Source organism: Callithrix jacchus, chromosome 2 (assembly GCF_049354715.1).
Source record: "Callithrix jacchus isolate 240 chromosome 2, calJac240_pri, whole genome shotgun sequence".
NCBI lineage: Eukaryota > Metazoa > Chordata > Mammalia > Primates > Cebidae > Callithrix > Callithrix jacchus.
The window spans coordinates 109,891,383-109,913,038 of NC_133503.1; the positions used below are offsets into that span (position 1 = coordinate 109,891,383).

Below are 21,656 nucleotides of genomic sequence, written 5' to 3' on the forward strand. Positions count from 1 at the left end.
ACACAGAGCAGAATCAGAGTTCATAACAAACATGTAGCAGAAGTGAGAAATAAATCCTTTTTGCAACCCATTGTGATTTGAAACCATATGTTAACTCTCTCTGACCTAGCCTATCCTGACTTACATGCATATTTATATTACTTCCATGGTCCTAGTAAGCAACAGAGTTCATGACCCAGCTTTTCCTATAAATTCTCCTCTAACTTCTAGAATGTGAAAAATTGAATCTCAGTGAGGTTAAATAATTGTTCAGAGATCCCGATGTTGGTCTCTGCATATAGATCTGACTCCAAAGTCTATGTGTTTACTTTAACTCCTAAATCTCCTTTTGCATAAAACAGCCAAGTATTTGAACTATTCCATTATTTCCATATTTACCTCTTATTGTACAGTAAAGATATAATATGGCTTTGAAATTCACAGGTTTCTGAAATATCTAATCAAAGGACATATATTACTTTCGCATAGTAGTTGCTAAAACAGAAGAACATTGTGATAGATTTTCTAATAAATCATTTACAAAAATATATATTAATTTTTAATTCTATAGTCTTTAAGTTTATTTAATAAACACATTATCTGGACCATTTTAAGAGAATTTTAAATCATATTTATTGTTTTGCAAACAATAACTTAGACATTTCTTAATATTTAAAAAACCCCAACACAAAGTAATAAATTTGGCTTTTCCCCACAAAAAATGGGAAATACCTTTCAGTAAAGGAAATTTTAAATTATTTTTACACACCAGTTGGTTGTTGGAATTTACAGCTTTTTAACATATGATACCAGCAAAAAATAATTAGCATTAACTAATTAATACATAAAAGAAAACAGTTTACAATCATATGGTAAGCAATAAACAAAAACTGATCAGAAAACACCATTTTATAGTAATTGGCAAACCAATAAACTATTACAGTATAGTTTATCCCTAACATCTCTGAGCCTATTAAAAGTATTTTTATACATATAAAGATATTATAAAATAATACATTATTTATTGCAACAACAAATTAAAGGTTGTAATAATGTATGAAACTTAAATACCCCCCCCAATATTGATATAGTGGCTTCTTATTCCTTAAACATAAAAATTCCACTCTTCACTGTAGAAAGATAAAGTCCTTTCATCAAAAGGCACATTCTTATCTGCAAGACAAAGAAAAAAAATATAAACACCCTTGCTGGAACACTTTAAAAACATTTAAAAATATTCAGAAATATTTAGAGAGGAAGAAAGAATATAATCAAATTATTTAGTCTTAAAAAATTATTGAAAAGAACACCAATAAAATACATGCATGAAATGTCTAGATTGTTTCAGAAATTATCTTATAAATTGAAATTTTAACTTTTTAAAAATTTATTTTTGTTTTTTTAATTGCATTTTAGATTTTGGGGTACATGTGAAGAACATGCAAGATTGTTGCATAGTTACACACATGGCAGCCTGATTTGCTGCCTTCGTCTCCTTCACCTATATCTGGCTGTGGCGATTCCTCAAGGACCTAGAGATAGAAATTCCATTTGACCCAGCAATCCCATTACTGGGTATATATCCAAAGGATTATAAATCATTCTATTATAAGGACACATGCACACGAATGTTCATTGCAGCACTGTTTACAATAGCAAAGACCTGGAACCAATCCAAATGCCCATCGATGATAGGCTGGACAGGGAAAATGTGGCACATATACACCATGGAATATTATGCAGCCATCAAAAATGATGAGTTCATGTCCTTTGTAGGGGCATGGATGAAACTGAAGACCATCATTCTCAGCAAACTGACACAAGAACAGAAATTCTAACTTTTTAAAGGAATTTTATATTTAACTACTATGAGTAAAGATTATGTTATATTCACAATAAAGCTTACCCTTATATAACATTCATAAATGACTTTAGTTGACTTAAGTATACAATATAGTTGACCGTTGAATGACATGGGTTTAAACTGCGTGGTACCACTTAAGTGCAGGTTTTTTTTCAATAAATACATTCTAAAGTTTTTTTGAGATTTGAGAGAATTTGAAAAATATCACAATAAACTACATAGTTTAGAAATATTAAAAACGTCTAGGCGCAGTGTCTCAGACCTGTAACTCAGCACTTTGGGAGGCCGAGGCAGGCAGATCACTTGAGGTCAGGAGTTCAAGACCAGCCTGGCCAACATGATGAAAGCCCATTTCTACTAAAAATAGAAAACTTAGCCAAGTGTGATGGCGCACATCTATAATCCCAGCTACTCAGGAGGTTGAGGTAGGAGAATCACTTAAACTTGGGAAGTGGAGGCTGCAGTTAGCACTGTAATCCAGCCTGGAGAACAGAGCAAGACTCCATCTCAAAAAAAGAAATATTTTAAAACATTAAGAAAGTGGTATGCCATGAATTGATAAAATAAATATAGATGCTGGTCTATTTTATTACTTGTAATCACAACATATATATAAATCTACTATAAACTTAAAATTTATCAAAATTTATGCACATAAGCACAGATTGTACATGGTGCTATTTGTAGTCGAGATACATAAGTAAATGTAAGGATGCAGTATTATAACTGCATAAAATTAACCAGAGTACATAGTATACTACTGTAGTAATTTCACAGTCCCCTCTCGTTATTATTATGGTGAGCTCAAGTGTTGTTGGTATTTACTTAAAATACCATGTGACACTAATCATCGCCACATGGGCAATTTGTATCTCCAGTAAATTGTAAAAGTGATCTCTCATGATTCTTGCATAGTTTCGATTGCATTTAGTGCAATATCATGAATCTTGAATAACATGATGGTTATGACATGTTACAAAATGACACTAGTGATGCAGGAACTGCATCTGCTGGAGGCAGAAAAAAGTCACAATATTAAAAAAAAAAAAGTTGGATGGCTTGATACGTATTGTAGATGGAAGTCTGCAGTGGGTTGCCTGCCATTTCAAGAAAAATGAATCCATCCTGAGGATCACTATAAAAAAGGAAAAGAAAAAGTTGTGAAACTGTCACTGCAGCTTCATCAGGAGGCACAACATCTTTGTACTTTTTGTCAAATAAGTTTTTATATTATATGAAAAATTCAGCTTTAACCTGGTTACATGATTGTTATAAGAAAGGCAAACCTACAGACTCTAATATAACTCAAGAAAAAGCAAAATCATTATACTATAATATAAAGCAAAAGGAAGGTGGAAGATCTAAAGCTGGAAAATTTAATGCCAACAAAAGATAGTTTAATAATTTCAGAAAGAGGTTTGGCTTAAAAAAAAAAAATCAAGATAAAAGGAGAAGCAGCTTCTGCTGACCAACAGGCAATAGACAAGAGTTCCCAGAAATCACTGAGGAGAAAGTACATCTGCCTAAACAGTTTTTAATACAGATGAAAGTGCCCTATTCTGGAAAAGAAAATGCCACAAATGACACATATTAGTATGTAAGAGAAGTGAGCAGTATGATTTAAGACAGAAGGGATAGACTAAAGTACTCTTTTGTGGAAATGCCGTGGAGTTTCTGATCAGGATTGCTCTTACATACAAAGCTGCTAACCACTAAGCCTTGAAGGGAAAAGATAAACAACAGCTGCCAATCTTTCAGTTGTACAACAAGAAGACTGGGACAATGAAAACTCTTTTTTCTGGACTGGTTCCACTGATGCTTTGTTCCTGAAATCAGGAAGTACCTTGCTAGTAAGGGACTGACTTTTAAAGTTCTCTTAATACTGGGCAATGCCGTTGGCCTCAAAGAACCCCATGAATTCAACACTGAAGGCGTTGAAGTGGTCTACTTGCCTCCAAATACAATGTTTCTAATTCAGCTTTGAGATATATTTTAAACACCCATATTTTTATAGATTTTAATTCTAATTATACAACTTACTTTACTACTAATCTAAGTCCTGGCTTCCAAAAAAATTCCTGCTAGTAAGAGCCATCATAAAGAAAAGCATTCAATCAAACCAAATTAAAAAAACCCAAAATGTACAGATTTTGCAAACTTAACAGTTATCTTCCTTTATAATCATCCATAACATTTAGAACTTCATTGGAAAAACATCTGAAAACAAATAATGCTTTTTCATCTTGTCTTATCTGAATCTTTAGTCAGAAATCTGTAATAGTTCTCTGAATGATTAGTATAAGCTACTGAGGTTCTAATATAGTTTTACTTTGAAAGTAAATTTAATCCTTTAAAAAATATACTGAAGGTTATTTAAAAAATAACACTTAGAATTCTTTTGCCCAGCTTTTATCCTTTTAATGCTTGAAACCGATAATATTGATAATAAATTTGTGGACTATGGAAAAAAAAGTCAATCTGTAAAATCAAACTTGCAGTTTTGTAACTTAGGATAAGAACTCAAAATGACTAGAACCGAATCCAAATTCTATCACTAAATAGACTTTTGAACTTGACCATATATGAGACCCTAAGGAATATCTACAAGATTTTTTTCGAATAGAAAAGTACCTACCACATAAAGAGTCTGTTAAGGTATGGTTTCAGAAATGTATTTTGAGACTCATAATTAACCTCAAAACATATGCAAATAAGCGTAACTGTCCATTATCATCTACTGATCATATAGATTGTGCCCAACATTTTCTTGAACCTGTTTATATTTATAAGACTGTATGACCAGTCCTCTCATTTAGAGTATTTCATTTCTTGAGTGGGAATTTCCTCAGAATTCCATTCTAGATGTTTTCATGCTGTTCAACATCTACTTATAGGAACCACCACTCCCCACTCTGTCCCTAGCATGACTCAACCACAAACCAAATGTAATACTGAAGAAGGCATTCTTATCTATATGCCCAATTGAAAATATTTTTAATTCATCAAGAATTAAGCCAATTCTCTTCCAGCCTTAGCAGTATACTCTTAACTCAAATAATGATAATGGTATCCATTTAGTCACCACTCCAATAGGAGCAGTGAGGTCATCTCTACTTTTCATGTCCTGAGTATTGCATTGTAACATTATCTTGTCAAGGTTTTTCAATTCCTTACATTGCTAAACTAGCCTCTGCCTCAGCTTTGACACCTGTCACCTGAACAACTGAAATGACCTCAAAATATTGGACCTGCATTTTTTTCCCCCAAACTTTAACTCATCTTTCACAAGGTTACCAGCATCATCTTCTAGAATTTAAATGTGACAATTTCACTTCAAAGCATTTGATGATCTATAAGCATTTTTACAATGGATGAAACCCACACACTTAGGAAGGTTTTGTTGTTGTTGTTTTTGTTATTTTAAACATGATCTTCCTGATTTGGCCCCAACTCTTAACAGTATATCTATGACCCCACCATATACCCTACACTCTATAGAGAAAGTATGCCCAAACACGCTGTCCCATGGATCATATTTTCAATTCAGCTTGACAGGCAACTTTCTCTCTTTTCACAGGCCTATTCTTTTCCTTTTCTTTTTCTTTTTTGAGACGGCATCTTACCCTGTCGCCCAGGTTGGAGTGCAGTGCACAGTGCATAAATTATGTATGTTTCCACCATATATCCTGCACTCTATAGAGAAAGCATACACATATTCCCCAACAGGGCTTTTCCATGGCTTATATTTTCAACTTGCTTGACAGGCAACTTTCTCCCTTTTCATGGGCTATTTTCTTTTTCTTTTCTTCCTTTCTTTTTTTTTTGAGATGGAGTCTCCCCCTATTGCCCAGGCTGGAATGCAGTGGCAGGATCTTGGCTCACTGCAACCTCCACCTCCTGGGTTCAAGCATTTTTCCTGCCTCAGCCTCCCAAGTAGCTGGAATTACAGATGCCTGCCACCACACCCAGCTAATTTTCATATTTTTAGTAGAGATGGGTTTTACCATGTTGGGCAGGCTAGTCTTGAATTCCTGACCTCAAGTGATCCACCAACCTCAGCCTCCCAAAGTGTTGGGATTACAGGTGTGAGCCACCATGCTGGGCCTTCATAGGCTCTTATTTGATTAACATAGCTTTTCAAAAATAACTGTAATTCAACTGCCACCTACTCAAGTGAAATCTGTTTCACTGTCCCTCAGTTGCTCTTTCTCAGGAATCCCAAAGCAGTTTGAAAAAAATGAAGCATTAACATGGTATGAGAAAAATAGCTAAGGATTCCTATTCCCTGGAGAGGCGATATACAAGTGTAGAAGGTAGACTGGTTGACTCAAAAAAATGCTGCAGGCCAGGTGTGGTGGCTCATCGCTGTAATCCCAGCACTTTGGGAGGCCATGATGGGTGGATTACCTGAGGTTGGGAGTTTGAGACCAGCCTGGCCAACTTGGTGAAACCTTCCTTCTACTAAAAATACAAAACTAGATGGGCTTGGTGGTGGGCACCTGTAATCCCAGCTACTCGGGAGGCTGAAATAGATTTGCTTGAACCTAGGAGGCGGAGGTTGCAGTAAGCTGAGATCGTGCCATTGCACTCCAGCCTGGGCAACAGCCAAAATCTATCTCAAAACAAACAAACAAACAACAAAAACAAACCAACAAAAAACTCTGCAGACAGAACCAGAGGTGCAAAGTATAATCCTAGTTGGTCTGTTAACAGGAGGCTCTTTTGGCAAGAATAGCAGGGATAGAGGCTGTTCTCCAAAACCAAGTAGAACAAGTCATCCCTCACCTGTGGCCAGCAAAGATAGAAGACTGCGAGTGTGATGGTTGATACTGAGTATCAACTTGATTGGACTGAAGGATACAAAGTACTGATCCTGGGTATATCTGTAAGGGTGTTGCCAAAGGAGATTAATATTTGAATCAGTGGGCTGGGAGAGGCAGACCCACACTTAATCTGGGTTGCCACAATCTAATCATCTGCCAGCATGGCAAGAATATAAGCAGGCAGAAAAATGTGAAAGGAGAGACTGGCCTAGGCTTCCAGCCTGCATCTTTCTCCCATGCTGAATGTTTCATGTCCTCAAACATCGGACTCCAAGTTTTCAGTTTTGAAACTTGGACTGGCTCTCCTTGCTCCTCAGCCTGCAGATGGCCTATTGTGGGACCTTGTGATTGCATGAGTTAATACTTAATAAATTTCTCTCTCTGTGTGTGTGTGTGTGTGTGTGTGTGTAATCCATTTGTTTGTCCCTCTAGAGAATCCTAATACAGCAAGTATGACCTCTCCTATGAACAGTACTTTATTTCATAATTTAGCAGACACATATTTTTCACATTTTAACATCCCTGAACTTCAGATGTATCTTTCAATTGTTGGCATCTTTCAATAGTTGTCAGACAGCTGGCAGTTCTTCCTTACTTGCCATTACCTGTATGTGTGGATCAAAGCTCTTTGCATTGTTGTCACTTTGAGGGAATTACATGCATTGTTGGTATTATAAAGATGAATTTAATGAGGTTTAAAATACCTTCAAAAAGTTTATTTCATGAATCACCACTGAAGCAAGTTTCTTTTTTTTTAATATATAGAATGACATAAAAGAGAATAGTAGACTCTTTAGCACTGAACAATGGCATGAATCCCATTCTTTCTTGCCAAGAAACAAATATCTCTTAAGATAAAAGATACCCCAGATAAATGAAAACTCTGCTAGTTTCTGTTTTGAGAAACTATTATATACCAAGCAATGCAACTGCAAATATAAACAGCCAAATTCGTTAGAAGAAAAGCACAGTGAAAAAGTACTGAGAGGATAGTGTGCATGATTCTTGTATAATTTAAAAATATCACCAGATTATTTTGCAATTTAATTGACAGCTATTTCTTTTCTTTCTTAATGATGTATTTAAAATTAAAGGTGTCAGATTAAATGAATAATGAAGTATGTCTTCACAGAACTTGGATCAGTTTCAAGTGAAGAGAGGGGAGAAAAAGGGGTAGAATCTTTTACTAATGATATTTACATCCTGAATTGACAAAACTTAAGCAGAAAATAACTGAACAGGAAAATTTCAGTTTTCCACCATTATAATGTAAAATGAAGAAAAACTAAGAATGTTATATTCTTGCTCCACTACATTCTATGGCAGTGAAATGGATTATGAGTATACATAAATCTATTTCAAATATATAGTCTTACATGAAAACAAACATAGGTAACCACAACATTTAATGCCTTGGTGGCTTTCAATGTATTTGAAATACGTATGCAACACATTGGGCATACTGCTGCTAAGTTTAATAGGTACAAATATTTTTTAAATTATGTTCATTCTTTTAATCACCAAATGTGTTGAGTTTTTATTAACTGTGAGAAATATTGGTTGGCACTGAATGGGATGATGGGGATAAAAAAATAGAAAAAATACATTTTTTAAAAAGAAAAACATAATCTCCTTCTTTACTACAGCAAAACTACAAATAAAATTTGGAAATAATTCAGAGGACAAAAAACTCTGGCCTAGAAGGGAAGCCTGAATTCTAGTGTCATCTTGATCAGTTATTGCTGGACATTCTCAAGTTTTCTGGATTTTTGTTGAGATTTTGGATAAACTAAATAGTTTTCAATTAAGATTAATGATTGTCTTTTTAGGGTAGTCTTCAAGATTAAAACAGCCAATTACAGAGACTAAAAACTGGGAAAGATTTAAAAGTGCAGTCCAATACATTATTTGGCAGGCAACTTGGTAAGGAGGAGGAATCAAGATTCAAGAGAATGGTCTAAGGGCATTCAGTCAATAACAGGTGCTTAAGAAGCCCTTAAGTGTATATGATTATGCTCTGTTATTCCTTATTTTATCATAATACTTCTCAGTTCTGGAAGGTTTAGTCACTGAAATCTGAAGATTAGATCCTTTGTCAAATACTCAGTTTTCTATCACATAGAGAACTTCCACTGTACTAAAAAACAATGCTACTCTGGTTATAGCAATGAATTTCTATTTCTTCTACAAATAAACAGACTATAAAATAATAAAAAAGCAAGACATTCTACTAGTATAACTATACTCTATTCTGCTTACTTATTGTCCTGGATACCTCTTCTTTCTCTACAAAACTGCTAGTCATGAATGCCTTAGAATTCATGCCTTCATTCAGTGACTCCAATGCCAAATATTTCTCTTTTATCAGTGGACAAATTTAACCTTCAAAAAATATTTTGAAGAGTCAAATAGTGACATACTATAAGTTACCTACTAAATATTTATTTTTGTTCACTAATAAAAATGTTCATGTGTGTGAAGGACTGGAAATTCTGATTTCCAGATACAGAGGCAGATGTTGTGTGGATTCTTGTTTTCCACTCTCTTGTTGCCTAAAACACAGATGTGATGGCTGAAACTACATCAGCCTTATAACCAGCAAAAGACAAACATAAGAAAAGGTTTGAGAAAATTTAGACCTTGTAATCAAAAGGCCATTGAATTAATACCAGGAGCCAATCACTGCAGACTTCTTATGACACGAGAAAAACTTTTAAATCTCTGTAACACAGGGTTTACTATTACTTGTAGTAAAAAACCATCATCCCATCCTACCCCATAAAATCTTTCTTTATGAGGCATAGCAAGTATATGGTATTAATACATTTCATGGAAACCTCAGTTTGACTATTTCCCAAGCTTCAAGAATGTTCTACTTCTATATAGCACAGGATGACACAATTAAAAACATAACAGACATTTAAGGATAATTTAAAGCTAATATAGATAAACTTAAAGTATCAAAATGGCTATAAATACAAATTCAGTTTGAATAGACAAACTGTTCTAATGCAGTCACTGTTTGTTCATTTAAATGAATTTGTAAATATTAGACTCTTGGAGTTTTATTCTTCTCAGGTCCTTTCAAATAAGATATAATGTCTTTCAATTTTAGATAACATACACTGTTTGAGAGTGCTGGGAAAAGTTAACACCTAATAATTGCATTTAGGACTTTTTCTTCCCATAAACTTGAGGTCCTGGTTTTCATGTCGTCCTTCAACCCCATCTACCGTTGGTAATATTCTCCCTCCCATGTCCATACCTCCCACTTTACACCTTAAAGTTTCTGCAATCCAAAATAAAAAAAAAAAAAAAAGAAAGAGAGAAAAGACTAATACAGCATATCACTTACATGTGGAATCTAATAAAGTTGAATTCATAGAAGTGGAGAGATATATGGAAGTTACCAGAGGCTGCTGTGTTTTGGAGGAAGGGAATGGGGAATTGTTATTAAAGGGTGCAATGTTTCAGATACATAGGAAGAACAGATTTTGAGATATACTACACAGCAGGGTGACTATGGTCAATAATAATGCATATTTGAACATAAATAAGAAGGCAAATTTTCAAGTGTCTTACCATAAAAATGATAGGTAAGTGAGATGATGAATATGTTAGTTATTTCATCATTCCATGTCATATATGTATAGGAAAACATCAAACTGTACCTCATAATTTTGAGTTTTTAATCAAAGTAAATTTTAAAAATAAAAAAAATTCTGCCATCCAAATAATACAGAAGAATTGAAATCTGAAACTAAAGTAGCAACCATTTTATTAAATAAGTCAACCGCTATATGAGTAAAAACCTGTGATACATCTGTTCTGTGAGAGCAGTCATTTAATAGAATTCATTTAAACTAGATCAACCAAACATTTGCTCTAGAATTGTGAATGTCCAACACAATAGCTACTAGCCACATCTGGTAATTTGAATTAAAATTTCAATTAGCTAAAATAAAATTAAAAATTCAGTTATTCAGCTGCATTAGCAGCATTTCAAAGGCTCAAAAGCCACATATGGTAACTAGCTAGCAAATTAGCACATTGTGATGTCTAATTGTTAATGGAGCAAGGCAAATTTTCTCCTGTGGCTCAACGTCCACAGAAAAGTAAAACTCACAGAAAAAATTTATATGAAAGTTTTTTTGCTACCTGTTTAATGACAAACACAGCAAAGTTCCCTTTAAGAGAATATATAAGAATTATCCCACTAGTAACATACCAGTGGACAAACTAAAATAGAAATTTCTAAAGTAAATATGAGTACTTTAATACAATATTATATTCTATTTACTTTGATTAAGATTAGTGCTTATTCTAATACTATGTTATATCCAACAGTTAAGACAGCATTTTAGAAATTAGAACTATAATATTTTCAAATTGATAACTATTTGAATAAGACCTTAATGAGGGTTTCTCATTAAACATTTATATTGAACCTGCAATCTGATTCTGATATACTCATGTTAATAACCAGAAAATATTTTATGGCCAAGTACCACATTGAGCACAAAATGTAATCGACACCTATGATACAATAGTATATTTAATGAAGCATAACAGCAGTAGCCAAAAATCAAATTTAGGGCTTATTAAATTACATACTTGGCAGAAATTACTACAATAACCTGAAATGACAGACATATTAGCTTTTAGAAGCTGTTACCAAGATTGTCAAAATGTCCTCTAGTTTATATCATTATAAAATAATAATGATTTAAACTAATTATAAAATAATTTTAAAACTTAATTTTTATTTTTAATTATTATGGATATATAATAGTTGTACATATTTATAAGATACATGCGATATCTTGATTCAAGCACACATTGTATAATAAACAAATTAGGGTAATTAAAAATAATTTCACTAAAACAAGATAGCAAGAAGAGATTGTTTCTAATTATTGTTTCATGCTGTAAAGCATTCTTTTAAACTGTGGTTCTTGAGACTGGTTATAATAATTTATCTCCATTTTGCTTTGAGAAAAGAAATAATTTTTAGTCAGCATATGTGGCCTCTGATTCCTCATCAGTTTTTCTGTCTGAAAAGCTGAAAACTCTACTAACAGTTTAAGAACTGAGATTTGTTTTTCAGTTTTATAATTCTTTTGTGCAAAATGATTCAGCAACTAAACAAAAAAAAAGTCTCATCATTAACAAAATTAGGATAATAGCACATTCAAGAAAAGTTATATTAATCAAGCAGCACAAACTATTTTTTCTCTGATACCTACAATTTTTTTCCCCATTTGATTGTATTGAACCTCAGAGGTTAACATGCAAGACATAGTTGGTGGAATGGTGGTTAGCTACTCAATATCTGTTCCACCTCAACTGATAAGTCTGAGCTAATCATGGTACTTCCATTTTCCTCCCCAGGTCTTAGTTTATGAATGATCTCATAACTTAATTCTGGACAATGATGTGAAAAAATAAAAATAAAAAACAACTGTGTTGGAGGACCTTGGGGAAACCTTTCTCATTCTTAAGAGACATAGAAGAGTGTGCCCCTAACTTCCAGTTAAAGTTAACATCTGTTTGTAATTACAGGAATTGCCAGCATGATCCTCTTATCAGCCTAAGAATAAAACCAACACAGAACAATGAGCAGAACCAAGGGAATCAGAGAGTAGAGACACAAGAGCCCTGAATTTCTGTGCCTGGAGAGGCCTCTATCTGTGACGTTCTGTTACATGACAAAATACACTTCCTTTAGGAAATTTATATTAAACCATATATTGGCATTTCATATGGTTCAATCTAATATGAAGAAACAGAGAAAATAATTACCCCACACATCTTAATGATCAATAACAATCTATTCTGATGTATTTAAGGCCACATTAAAAACACCCCCTCTCAGAAAGAGCTGACTACAAAAAGCTACTTTTGTAAAACTGTAAGCAAGGAAATTCATTTAGCTCTCTGGAAATGACTTGCTTCCTGTTATTTTGTGGATAGAATTTGGAAAATGAAGAGGAACTAATTTTAAAAACACTTAAACAATGAAGACAGCATGAGTAAGGGATGATCTAACAACAATTGTTAAAAGTTATACTGTAATTAGATTCTGTACTATAATTGAAAAGGCAGACAAATCATACTACTTATATGCTTTACTTTAGAAGTCTGTATTTCAAAAATTAACGGTAATACAAGTAGTAGTATAGAAGACAGAATGAACAGAATTTAGAATTATCCTCTTTATGTATAAATCAAACAAATATCAAACAAATGGAATGAGATTAATTGCAGGATACTGCAGATGAAGTCACTTGAACTAAGCCTCAGTTTTCCTATCTTTCCAATGACAGCAATGTGAACTACTCTGCAAGAAATGTTTTTAATGATTTCATAGTGCATTTGGATCCTGCACTAATGTAGGTATTTATTAACAAGCAGCTGTCACAATCACTCTTACTGCAATTGTTATTTCACTCTGTTCAGGGCAGATATAAGAGTTCTCTTTTATGAAAAACTATACCATTTAGATATTCTTTTCTGCTCTTTTAGTTATTTGAATATTATCCACGCTCTCCCTAGTAGAATATAGGTTCTTTGCTAATTTTTATTCAATAAGAGTCAAATTTGGGTGAAGAATTATAACAAGAGAGAAGTAAACAGGAATAGAAGTAAAGCTAAAAACTTTATTGTTAGACAAGTTAAGATAGATGAAATATGACTTGGTAATTTCAATAAAATATTTACTTCAAGAGTGAATGCTGGACCAAGTCATCATAAGTTTGAGGCCAGGCATGATAGCTCACGCCTGTAATCCGGGCACTTTGGGAGGCTGAAGCAGATGGATCACCTGAGGCCAGGAGTTCCTACCAGCCTGGCCAACATGGTGAAACCCTGTCTCTACTAAAAATGCAAAAATGAGTCATGTGTGGTGGCACACCTCTGTAATCCCAGCTACTCAGAAGGCTGAGGCACGAGAATCGCTTGAACTTGGGAGATGAAGTTTGCAGTGAAAAACTCTAAGTTTGGAAATCTGTGGAATTGTATGTTTCTTTGCCCTTTAGAATTCAATTCAGTAGTACATTGTGCTCATATATAGAGTTCATTAACCAAATAAAAATAATCATTGTTGGCTGGGCGTGGTGGCTCAAGCCTGTAATCCCAGTACTTTGGGAGGCTGAGGCGGGTCGATCATGAGGTCAAGAGATCGAGACCATCCTGGTCAACATGGTGAAACCCCATCTCTACTAAAAATACAAAAAATTAGCTGGGCATGGTGGTGCGTGTCTGTAATCCAAGCTACTCGGGAGGCTGAGGCAGGAGAATTGCCTGAACCCAGGAGGCGGAGGTTGGGTGAGCCGAGATCGCGCCATTGCACTTCAGCCTGGGTAACAAGAGCGAAACTCCGTCTCAAAAAAAAAATCATTGTTTTATACATGACTGTCTTAACCATGTGTTTAGGATGTTTTCAGAGAGTTTTAAATTGGCTCAAGTGTTGTTTTAATAGGAAATGTCACATTCTATTAAGAAAAAACTTGAATCAACTTTACTACATTTAATTAGACAGATTAATATAACTTCCATCAACAGGAATACTACTAAACTGATTTATTTATTAAATCATATTGGGGCTTGGGTGTATTGACAATGATATTTTAAAGTAATTCTGTAAAAATTCCAACAGATCTAAAAAATATCAGAGTCAGTAAGGGAATCATCCTTTCAGTTCAATGGTAAAATCCAAACTGCAACAGTTTTATGTTTCCTGATATTCATTGATGGCAGACTTTAATTTGCTGTGGTTAACAAAATATGTGACTAATATAATCAGTATAGCAAGATATAACACATGTAACCATAGCCACAAGAGACTTTGCTGTAAAACTGGTTGTAAAACCTACTCTATCCATTGCAGGATATTTGTAGCAATCTTTGCTATTGAAAGTAGATTTATTTATAACAATTACAATGGTAAAAGATGCCACATTTCTAGACCTTTTTATTACTTTATGATAATGTAACAGTAAAGTAATTGTGTGTATACACACATACACACATGAGAATATACTTTATATATTGAAGTATATTTCTTGCAATATATAATCATAAATATATATTTAAATATTTTTATATATTTGTATTTACTGGAATATATATGTATATACTTAAGTATTTAAATAATCACAAGGAAAATCAGTTATATGAAAATTATGCACATAATTTACCACTTGTTTTCTAAAATCCAGTATTTTATGGACAAATTTCTTGATAAAACAATTTACAATTACATAAGAAGTAACAGAAAATCTGAATAGCTCTGTCTGTTAAAGAACTTTTCCCATCCAATAAAAAAGTTCATTCCCTTAACAATTTCAGTCATTTGTTCTATCAAACACTGAAGGCAGAAATAACGGCAGTGTTACACAAATTTTTGAAAGACATAGTTGAGTCAATGAAATTCAGCATATTTATTGACTGAAAGGCAGAAAACAATCACTTTCAGTACATGCAGAAAAAGTATGTGACAAAATTCAACACCATTTATGATAAATACTCTTAGCAATCTAGAAATAGTAGGAAATCCATTTATGCTGACAAGCAATATCTCCAAAAAAACAGCTAACCTTCTACTTAATATTGGGGCTAGCCCTATCTGATATCTACTTCCTATAATGCTATGGCAATCAAAATAACTTGATATATAATATGCATATAATCCAGGATGTCCAACTATTTTAAAATCCACCTATTAGCAATCTTAATTCCCTCTGCAATCTTTGGTCATCTTTGTCATGTAACTTAATTGATTTATAGGATCTAAGGAATTAGGATGTTGGCATTATATGGCTATTCTGGGAAATCCTTGGTCAAGTTCCTCTTTCAGGGCCGAAAAAGATCTTATAATATATATTCACATAAGTATAGCCTTTTTTTTTTTCCAATTTACTGGGGGGGAATGGTATTAACCATGAGTATCATTTGTTACTAAAATGAGCCACAGTAAGATCAATGTGCAGCTTTCACACAAGATAACTGTAAAATGTTTAATGAATTGATAGCTTAATGCATGTTTAATCTCTAATATCAACATTAAAAAATCAGATAGGGTTCTGCCCATTAAATTAAGAAGTCAGATGGGGTCATTCTTCAAATAAAGTAATGGTGTTTGGAATGTATATCTCATTATAGAAAATAAATTCTAAGCCACAGAAGGTAATAGGAATAAACACACCTCTTCTCACATCTCTTTAAAAATGCTGTTACATGGTAGAAATGTGGCCACCTTTCCCAAATTACACTCACACCGATTCCAGACCTCTGTGCTCAGACCTTGAAAAAAATAGCACAGAGGTCTAGAATTAGTGTGAGTGTAATCTGAATGATGTTTCATATTGTTTCAAGAAGAGAATAAAAGGAAAATAGAAAATCTGTATGACCATTCTTTGCTTCTTTGTGTCCTGAAATATCCATCCTTACTGCTTATTTTTAAATGAGAAAAGTAAATCTGATCTAGAGGAGAAATTTGATTATTCTCGAGTTAATCAAAAACCAAAAACTGTGAACCCCAATTCTGTATCTAAGTCTCCTTCATTCTGTACTGTAAGCCTATGTATATCCATTAGATTTTTAAATGCATGAGATCCAGCATTTTGTCCATTTTTGTGCACTACTGTATGCATCCCAGAGCTTAGTAGAGTGCCTGGGGCACAGGGTAGATGGTTAATCAGTGCTGTTAATGAAAGAATGAATCTATCCAATTTGTTCTGCCCAGTGGGATATCATCTTATAGGCAACTTCAATTCCTCATTATTAGAACTGAGTTCACATTACCTGACCCATTATTCTGTTCCCAAAAATTTACCCTTAAAATATGCCTCCAACAATACAAAAATACATTTGCATAAAGTTATTCACTGAAGTACTATTTATAATTACAAAATGACTAAAAACTACCTAAATGTCAAACCACAGGTGATTGAATAAACCATGGTTATTATGCTATAGTCACTTTGGAGTAGTATGGAACTGTAAATTTATATATATATTACCCTATATAGAGTAATATGTAGCTCCAAATAGTATCATATATATATGGCATAGTATATGGCATGACTTATAGCTACATATTACTCTACAGTGAGTATAATTCACACACATATGGTATGACTTACAGAAAATATCAAATACAACAAAAAAGTATAATAGAGCATATATAGCATATTTCATCTTATGTAAGAAATGAGGGAAACATAAGAAATACATATTTCTGGCCGGGCGCGGTGGCTCAAGCCTGTAATCCCAGTACTTTGGGAGACCAAGGCGGGTGGATCACGAGGTCAAGAGATCGAGACCATCCTGGTCAACATGGTGAAATCCCGTCTCTACTAAAAATACAAAAAATTAGCTGGGCACGGTGGCGCATGCCTGTAATCCCAGCTACTCAGGAGGCTGAGGCAGGAGAATTGCCTGAACCCAGGAGGCGGAGGTTGCGGTGAGCCGAGATCGCGCCATTGCACTCCAGCCTGGGTAACAAGAGTGAAACTCCGTCTCAAAAAAAAAAAAAAAAAAAAAAAAAGAAATATACATTTCTGTCAGTTTTTACCAAAATAATAATAATAATAAAAACTACAGGGAAGATAGAAAAGAAAATAATAAGTTGATGAAGTAGGATGAATGGAGTGGAGAGTGGAAGGTATACGAGAGACGGGAATTTTTTTGTGTCTCTGTGTATTTGTGTCTGTTTAAATTTTCTGTATAGTATTAACTTTTGGAAGCATGCTAGTGCTTTTCATATAAAAAAATAAAAATAGGAAAGGAATTGGAAACCTAAACCAGAAAGCAAACTACAATAAATTAAATTATATTTCAAATGACTACTATGAGCACACTGAAGAGGGGTGTGGGACATAACTAAGACCAATTATTTATGAACACAGTATCTGACTACATGCCCTCACTACTGGACATGATGGAACTGTGAGGAGAAAACTGCAAACTTTCATAAATGTTTTTAAAGTTTTTTTCTAAGCAAAGCAATTCTTTAATAAGCAAAGAAACTCACAAACTAATTCAGTTTTATTATAAGACTAAACGAATTTGTAAAAGTATTGAAGCCAGATATCTCATGACAGTAGACAAACACAATTATGGAAAGGAAGAAGGCAAACAAGAACCCGGTAGAGATAAACTGGGATGGGAGGTATTAAGTAATAGTATCTAAAGTATGCACATATGTATGTATATGAAAGCAGATGGACACAGGTATATTTATGTATATACATACATTTAATGGAACTGTGTGCTGAAAGGCCCAGAAACAAAGTCAACCCAGTTCCAAAGACTTTACCTAGTGTCCATTCAAAGAAACCAGGGCTCTATGGAGAAATGCCTCATTTCAAGGCTCAGTCCAAAAGTGCCTAGATTATCTTGTGAGGCTGGAAAGTAAGGTACTTAAAAAAAAAAATGGGACTGAGTTACAAGGACAGAAACCATTTTGAAGAAGCTTCCATTGGCCACATCTGGAACCATATGTGCACTAAATTAAGTACAGCAATAAATTATGAACAACTGACAGAGAGAAAATCATCATTACATTTTGATGACAAACAAGGAAGAAGGGAAGGTTTTTGCTTATAGGAGAATGTCAATGCTGATTGGTAAACAGAAAAGAAATAATTAAGTTTGAATTAATTATGTTCTAAGTTTCATAATGAAGATTAGATTAGGCAAGAATTGTGATGAATAGATGTTAAACATAGGGAGAAATTTAGATGAGAAATAGGATATTTCCATGATTGTAAAATGTTTCCTTATTAGATATGGAGGGGAAAAATCATCAACAGAGTGGAGAAATTGGACAAAGCTTAAACAGATGAAGTAGAAATGGACATCCGTGTTTCCAGATATGATACCTTTAAGAGACAGCATGAACTAAGAAGTATTTCAACTAAGAATGAGGAACCTGAATCTAATTATGAGGAAACATCAGAACATCAGATAAACACAAAAGGAGAGGTATGAATTCTTCTGTATATATATTATGACAGAAGAAAGACCACTTAAGAGAATAGGATAAAATGCTAAGAACTAATAAATCTGAAAAACAAGCATATAATATTTTGTACTGTTTTTATTCTTGTAAACTTTCTGTAAGTTTAAAATTATTTCTAGACAAAAGATTTTTTTTTAAAAGTAATGCATAAATATATGTTCTTTGAAAAAAAACATCAGATAGGTATAGAAGAAAAACTAAAGATGAAAAATGAATTGTTAACCTCTCTAACTCATCTTTTCACAAACAAACTTCACAAAGTGAGAATTTTTTTTTGTTTGGTTTTGTTCTGCTCTCGAATGTATCTCAAATACCTAGACCAGTGCTTGGCAAATAAATAACTGCTACATCATTCATTTGTTGGATAAATGAATGAAAAGGTAAATAGAAATACACTGTTCCTGTCAGTTTATTTAGATATATATTAAAGTTTTTTCTTATTAAGTAAATTGGGTCAGATTATTAAAAAACTCAAGATGATTTTATTCTTATCCCTGAAACATGCTTTACGATTATTATAACCAATTCTCATTCTTTCACTCTCAAACAGGACACCTATATCTTGGTTAAGATGGTAATTAAGGAAGGTAATTTAATACCTTCCAAAACCGCTTAAATAATTGATTCCGCTCTGCCTTTCCTGCTGTTACTGTAATGCAAGTCATCTTATGCATCCGTACCATCTAACTACTTTTATTCCTTGTCACCTTACTCTTTATCTTGGTCTCCTTCAACCCATGCAAGTCAGAGTAATCTTCAAAACACAACTTTGTAATCAAAGTTTCCCTTGTGTTACAATTTTCAAAATGACTTTTTGTAATCTATAGAATTGGTGATTAGCGTAGATTACAACTGTTTCATGAGCTTTTTATTTTTCCGTCTTTACTGAGGTACAATTGTCAAATAAAAATTGGGTATGCTTAAAGTGTTTACCTTGATTTTATGATATACATATACTGTATGAAAGAATTACTGCAATCACACTAATCAATATATCCATTACCTCATGTGATTACCATATTTTTGTGTGTAGCAAGAACACTTAACACCTACTTTCCTAGAAAACTTAAAAATATACAATAGCGTAATGTATTGTAAACTATATATATTCACATTGTTGTCCATTAAGAAGTTATTCATCTTGCATAACTTACTCATCTCACATAAATGAATTTACTCATTTTGCATGACTAAAACTTTGGACCCCCCTGACTTACCATCTTCATATTTTCCCTTCTCTGTAGCCCCTAGCAACCCCTATTTCTATTCATTACTATAAGCTTGACTATTTAGATACCACATATAAATGAGATAATGCAATATCTGTCTTTCTATGTATGGATTGTTTCACAAAGCATTAATTCCTCCAGGTTCATCCATGTTGTTGCAAATGTCCAGATTTTCTTTTCTTTTTTTTTTTGCTGAATAATATTCAATAGTGTATTATACATATAATTATATATATTATACATACATATACATCTCATACTTTTCAAATTTATTTATTTGTGATATGGTTTGGCTGTGTCCCCCTCTAAATCTCATCTTGAATTGTAGCTCCCATAATCCTCAAGTATCATGGGAAGAACCTGGTGGGAGGTAACTAAAACATGGGGGCGAGTTTTTCCCATGCTGTTCTTACAATGTTGAATAAGTCTCATGAGATCTGTTTCATAAAGGGCAGTTCCCCTGCACATGCTGTCTTGTCTGCTGTCATGTAAGACATGCCTTTGCTCCTTCTTTGCCTCCGCCATGATTGTGAGGCCTCCCCAGCCATGCAGAACTGTGAGTCCATTAAACCTCTTTTTCTTTATAAATTCTTCATTCTTGAATATTTCTTCAAAGCAGTATGAAAATGGACAAATACATCTGTCAATGCACATTTAGGTTATTTCCACAACTTGGTTAATGTGAATAATGCTGCAGTGAACATGGGTGTGCAGATCTCTCTATGCAATACTGATTTCCTTTGGATAGATATCTAGCAGTAAAACTGCTAAATAATAATTTATTGAGGAATTTCTATACTGTTTTCCCTAATAGCTGTGCCAACTTACATTCCCAAAAAGAGGTCATGTGCCCATTTTAAAATCAGATTATTTGAGATTTTTGGCTACTAAGTTAAATGCATTTCTTATAAATTTTAGATGTTAACTCATACACACACACACACACACACACACACACACACATATACATGCAATCCCTTATAAATGTTAGATATTAACAAATGCATATATACACATATATATTTATAATAATATAAATATTTTGTCCCACTTTTTAAGTTTCTTTTCACTCTGATGATCATCTCCTTGGCTGTGCCAAAGCTTTTTAGTTTGATGTAACCCCATTTGTCTCTGTGGGTAGCACTGTCAAATGCTTTTTCTGTGTCTACTGATAAGATCTTGTAGTTTTTTCTTTCAACCTATTACTGTGTTCTATCTCATTTATTTGCATGTGTTGAAAGATCTTTGCATTCCAGGGACAAATCCCACTTAGTCATGGTGTATCATAATTTTAATATACTGCTGAAGTTAGGTAACTAGCATTTACTGAGGATTTTTGTATCTCTGCTCATCAGAAATATTGGCCTGCAGTTTGCTTGCCTTATGGCATCTTTGTCTGGCTTAGGGAAATACTAGCCTCATAAAATGACTTTTAAAGTGTTTCTTCTTCTATTTTTCAGAATAATTTGAGAAGGACTGGTATTAATTCTTCTATAAATGTTTGGTATAATTTACCCATGAAGTCATATGGTCCTGAAAATTTCTTTGTTGGAATGTTTTTGACTAATGACTCAATGTCCTTATTTGTTACTGGTGTGTTTGAACTTTGAATTTCTTCTTGACTCAGGTTTCATAGATTGTACGTTTCTAGGAATTTATCCATTTTTCTAGGTTCTCAAATTTGTTGGCATATAATTGTTCATAATAGTCTCATGCCATTTTTTTTTTAATTTCTG

At 33.5% G+C, this 21,656-nt stretch overlaps 1 protein-coding gene across 3 annotated transcripts in view; it reads right to left on the minus strand.

The window, feature by feature from the left end:
• Nucleotides 1-587: 587 nt before the first annotated feature.
• The window catches only part of FAM174A (family with sequence similarity 174 member A), a 45,850-nt gene continuing 24,781 nt past the window's right edge, over nt 588-21,656 (minus strand). The window contains exon 3 of one of the 3 annotated variants that reach the window (XM_002744744.5): nt 588-1,152. In XM_002744744.5, the coding sequence (XP_002744790.1) occupies nt 1,149-1,152 (4 nt within the window). In that variant the 3' untranslated portion in view covers nt 588-1,148. Of the gene's footprint in view, nt 1,153-1,465; nt 1,512-11,409; nt 20,529-21,656 lie in introns of those variants that run through there. The other 2 variants (XM_017969764.4, XM_054252103.2) reach the window with 2 other exon arrangements.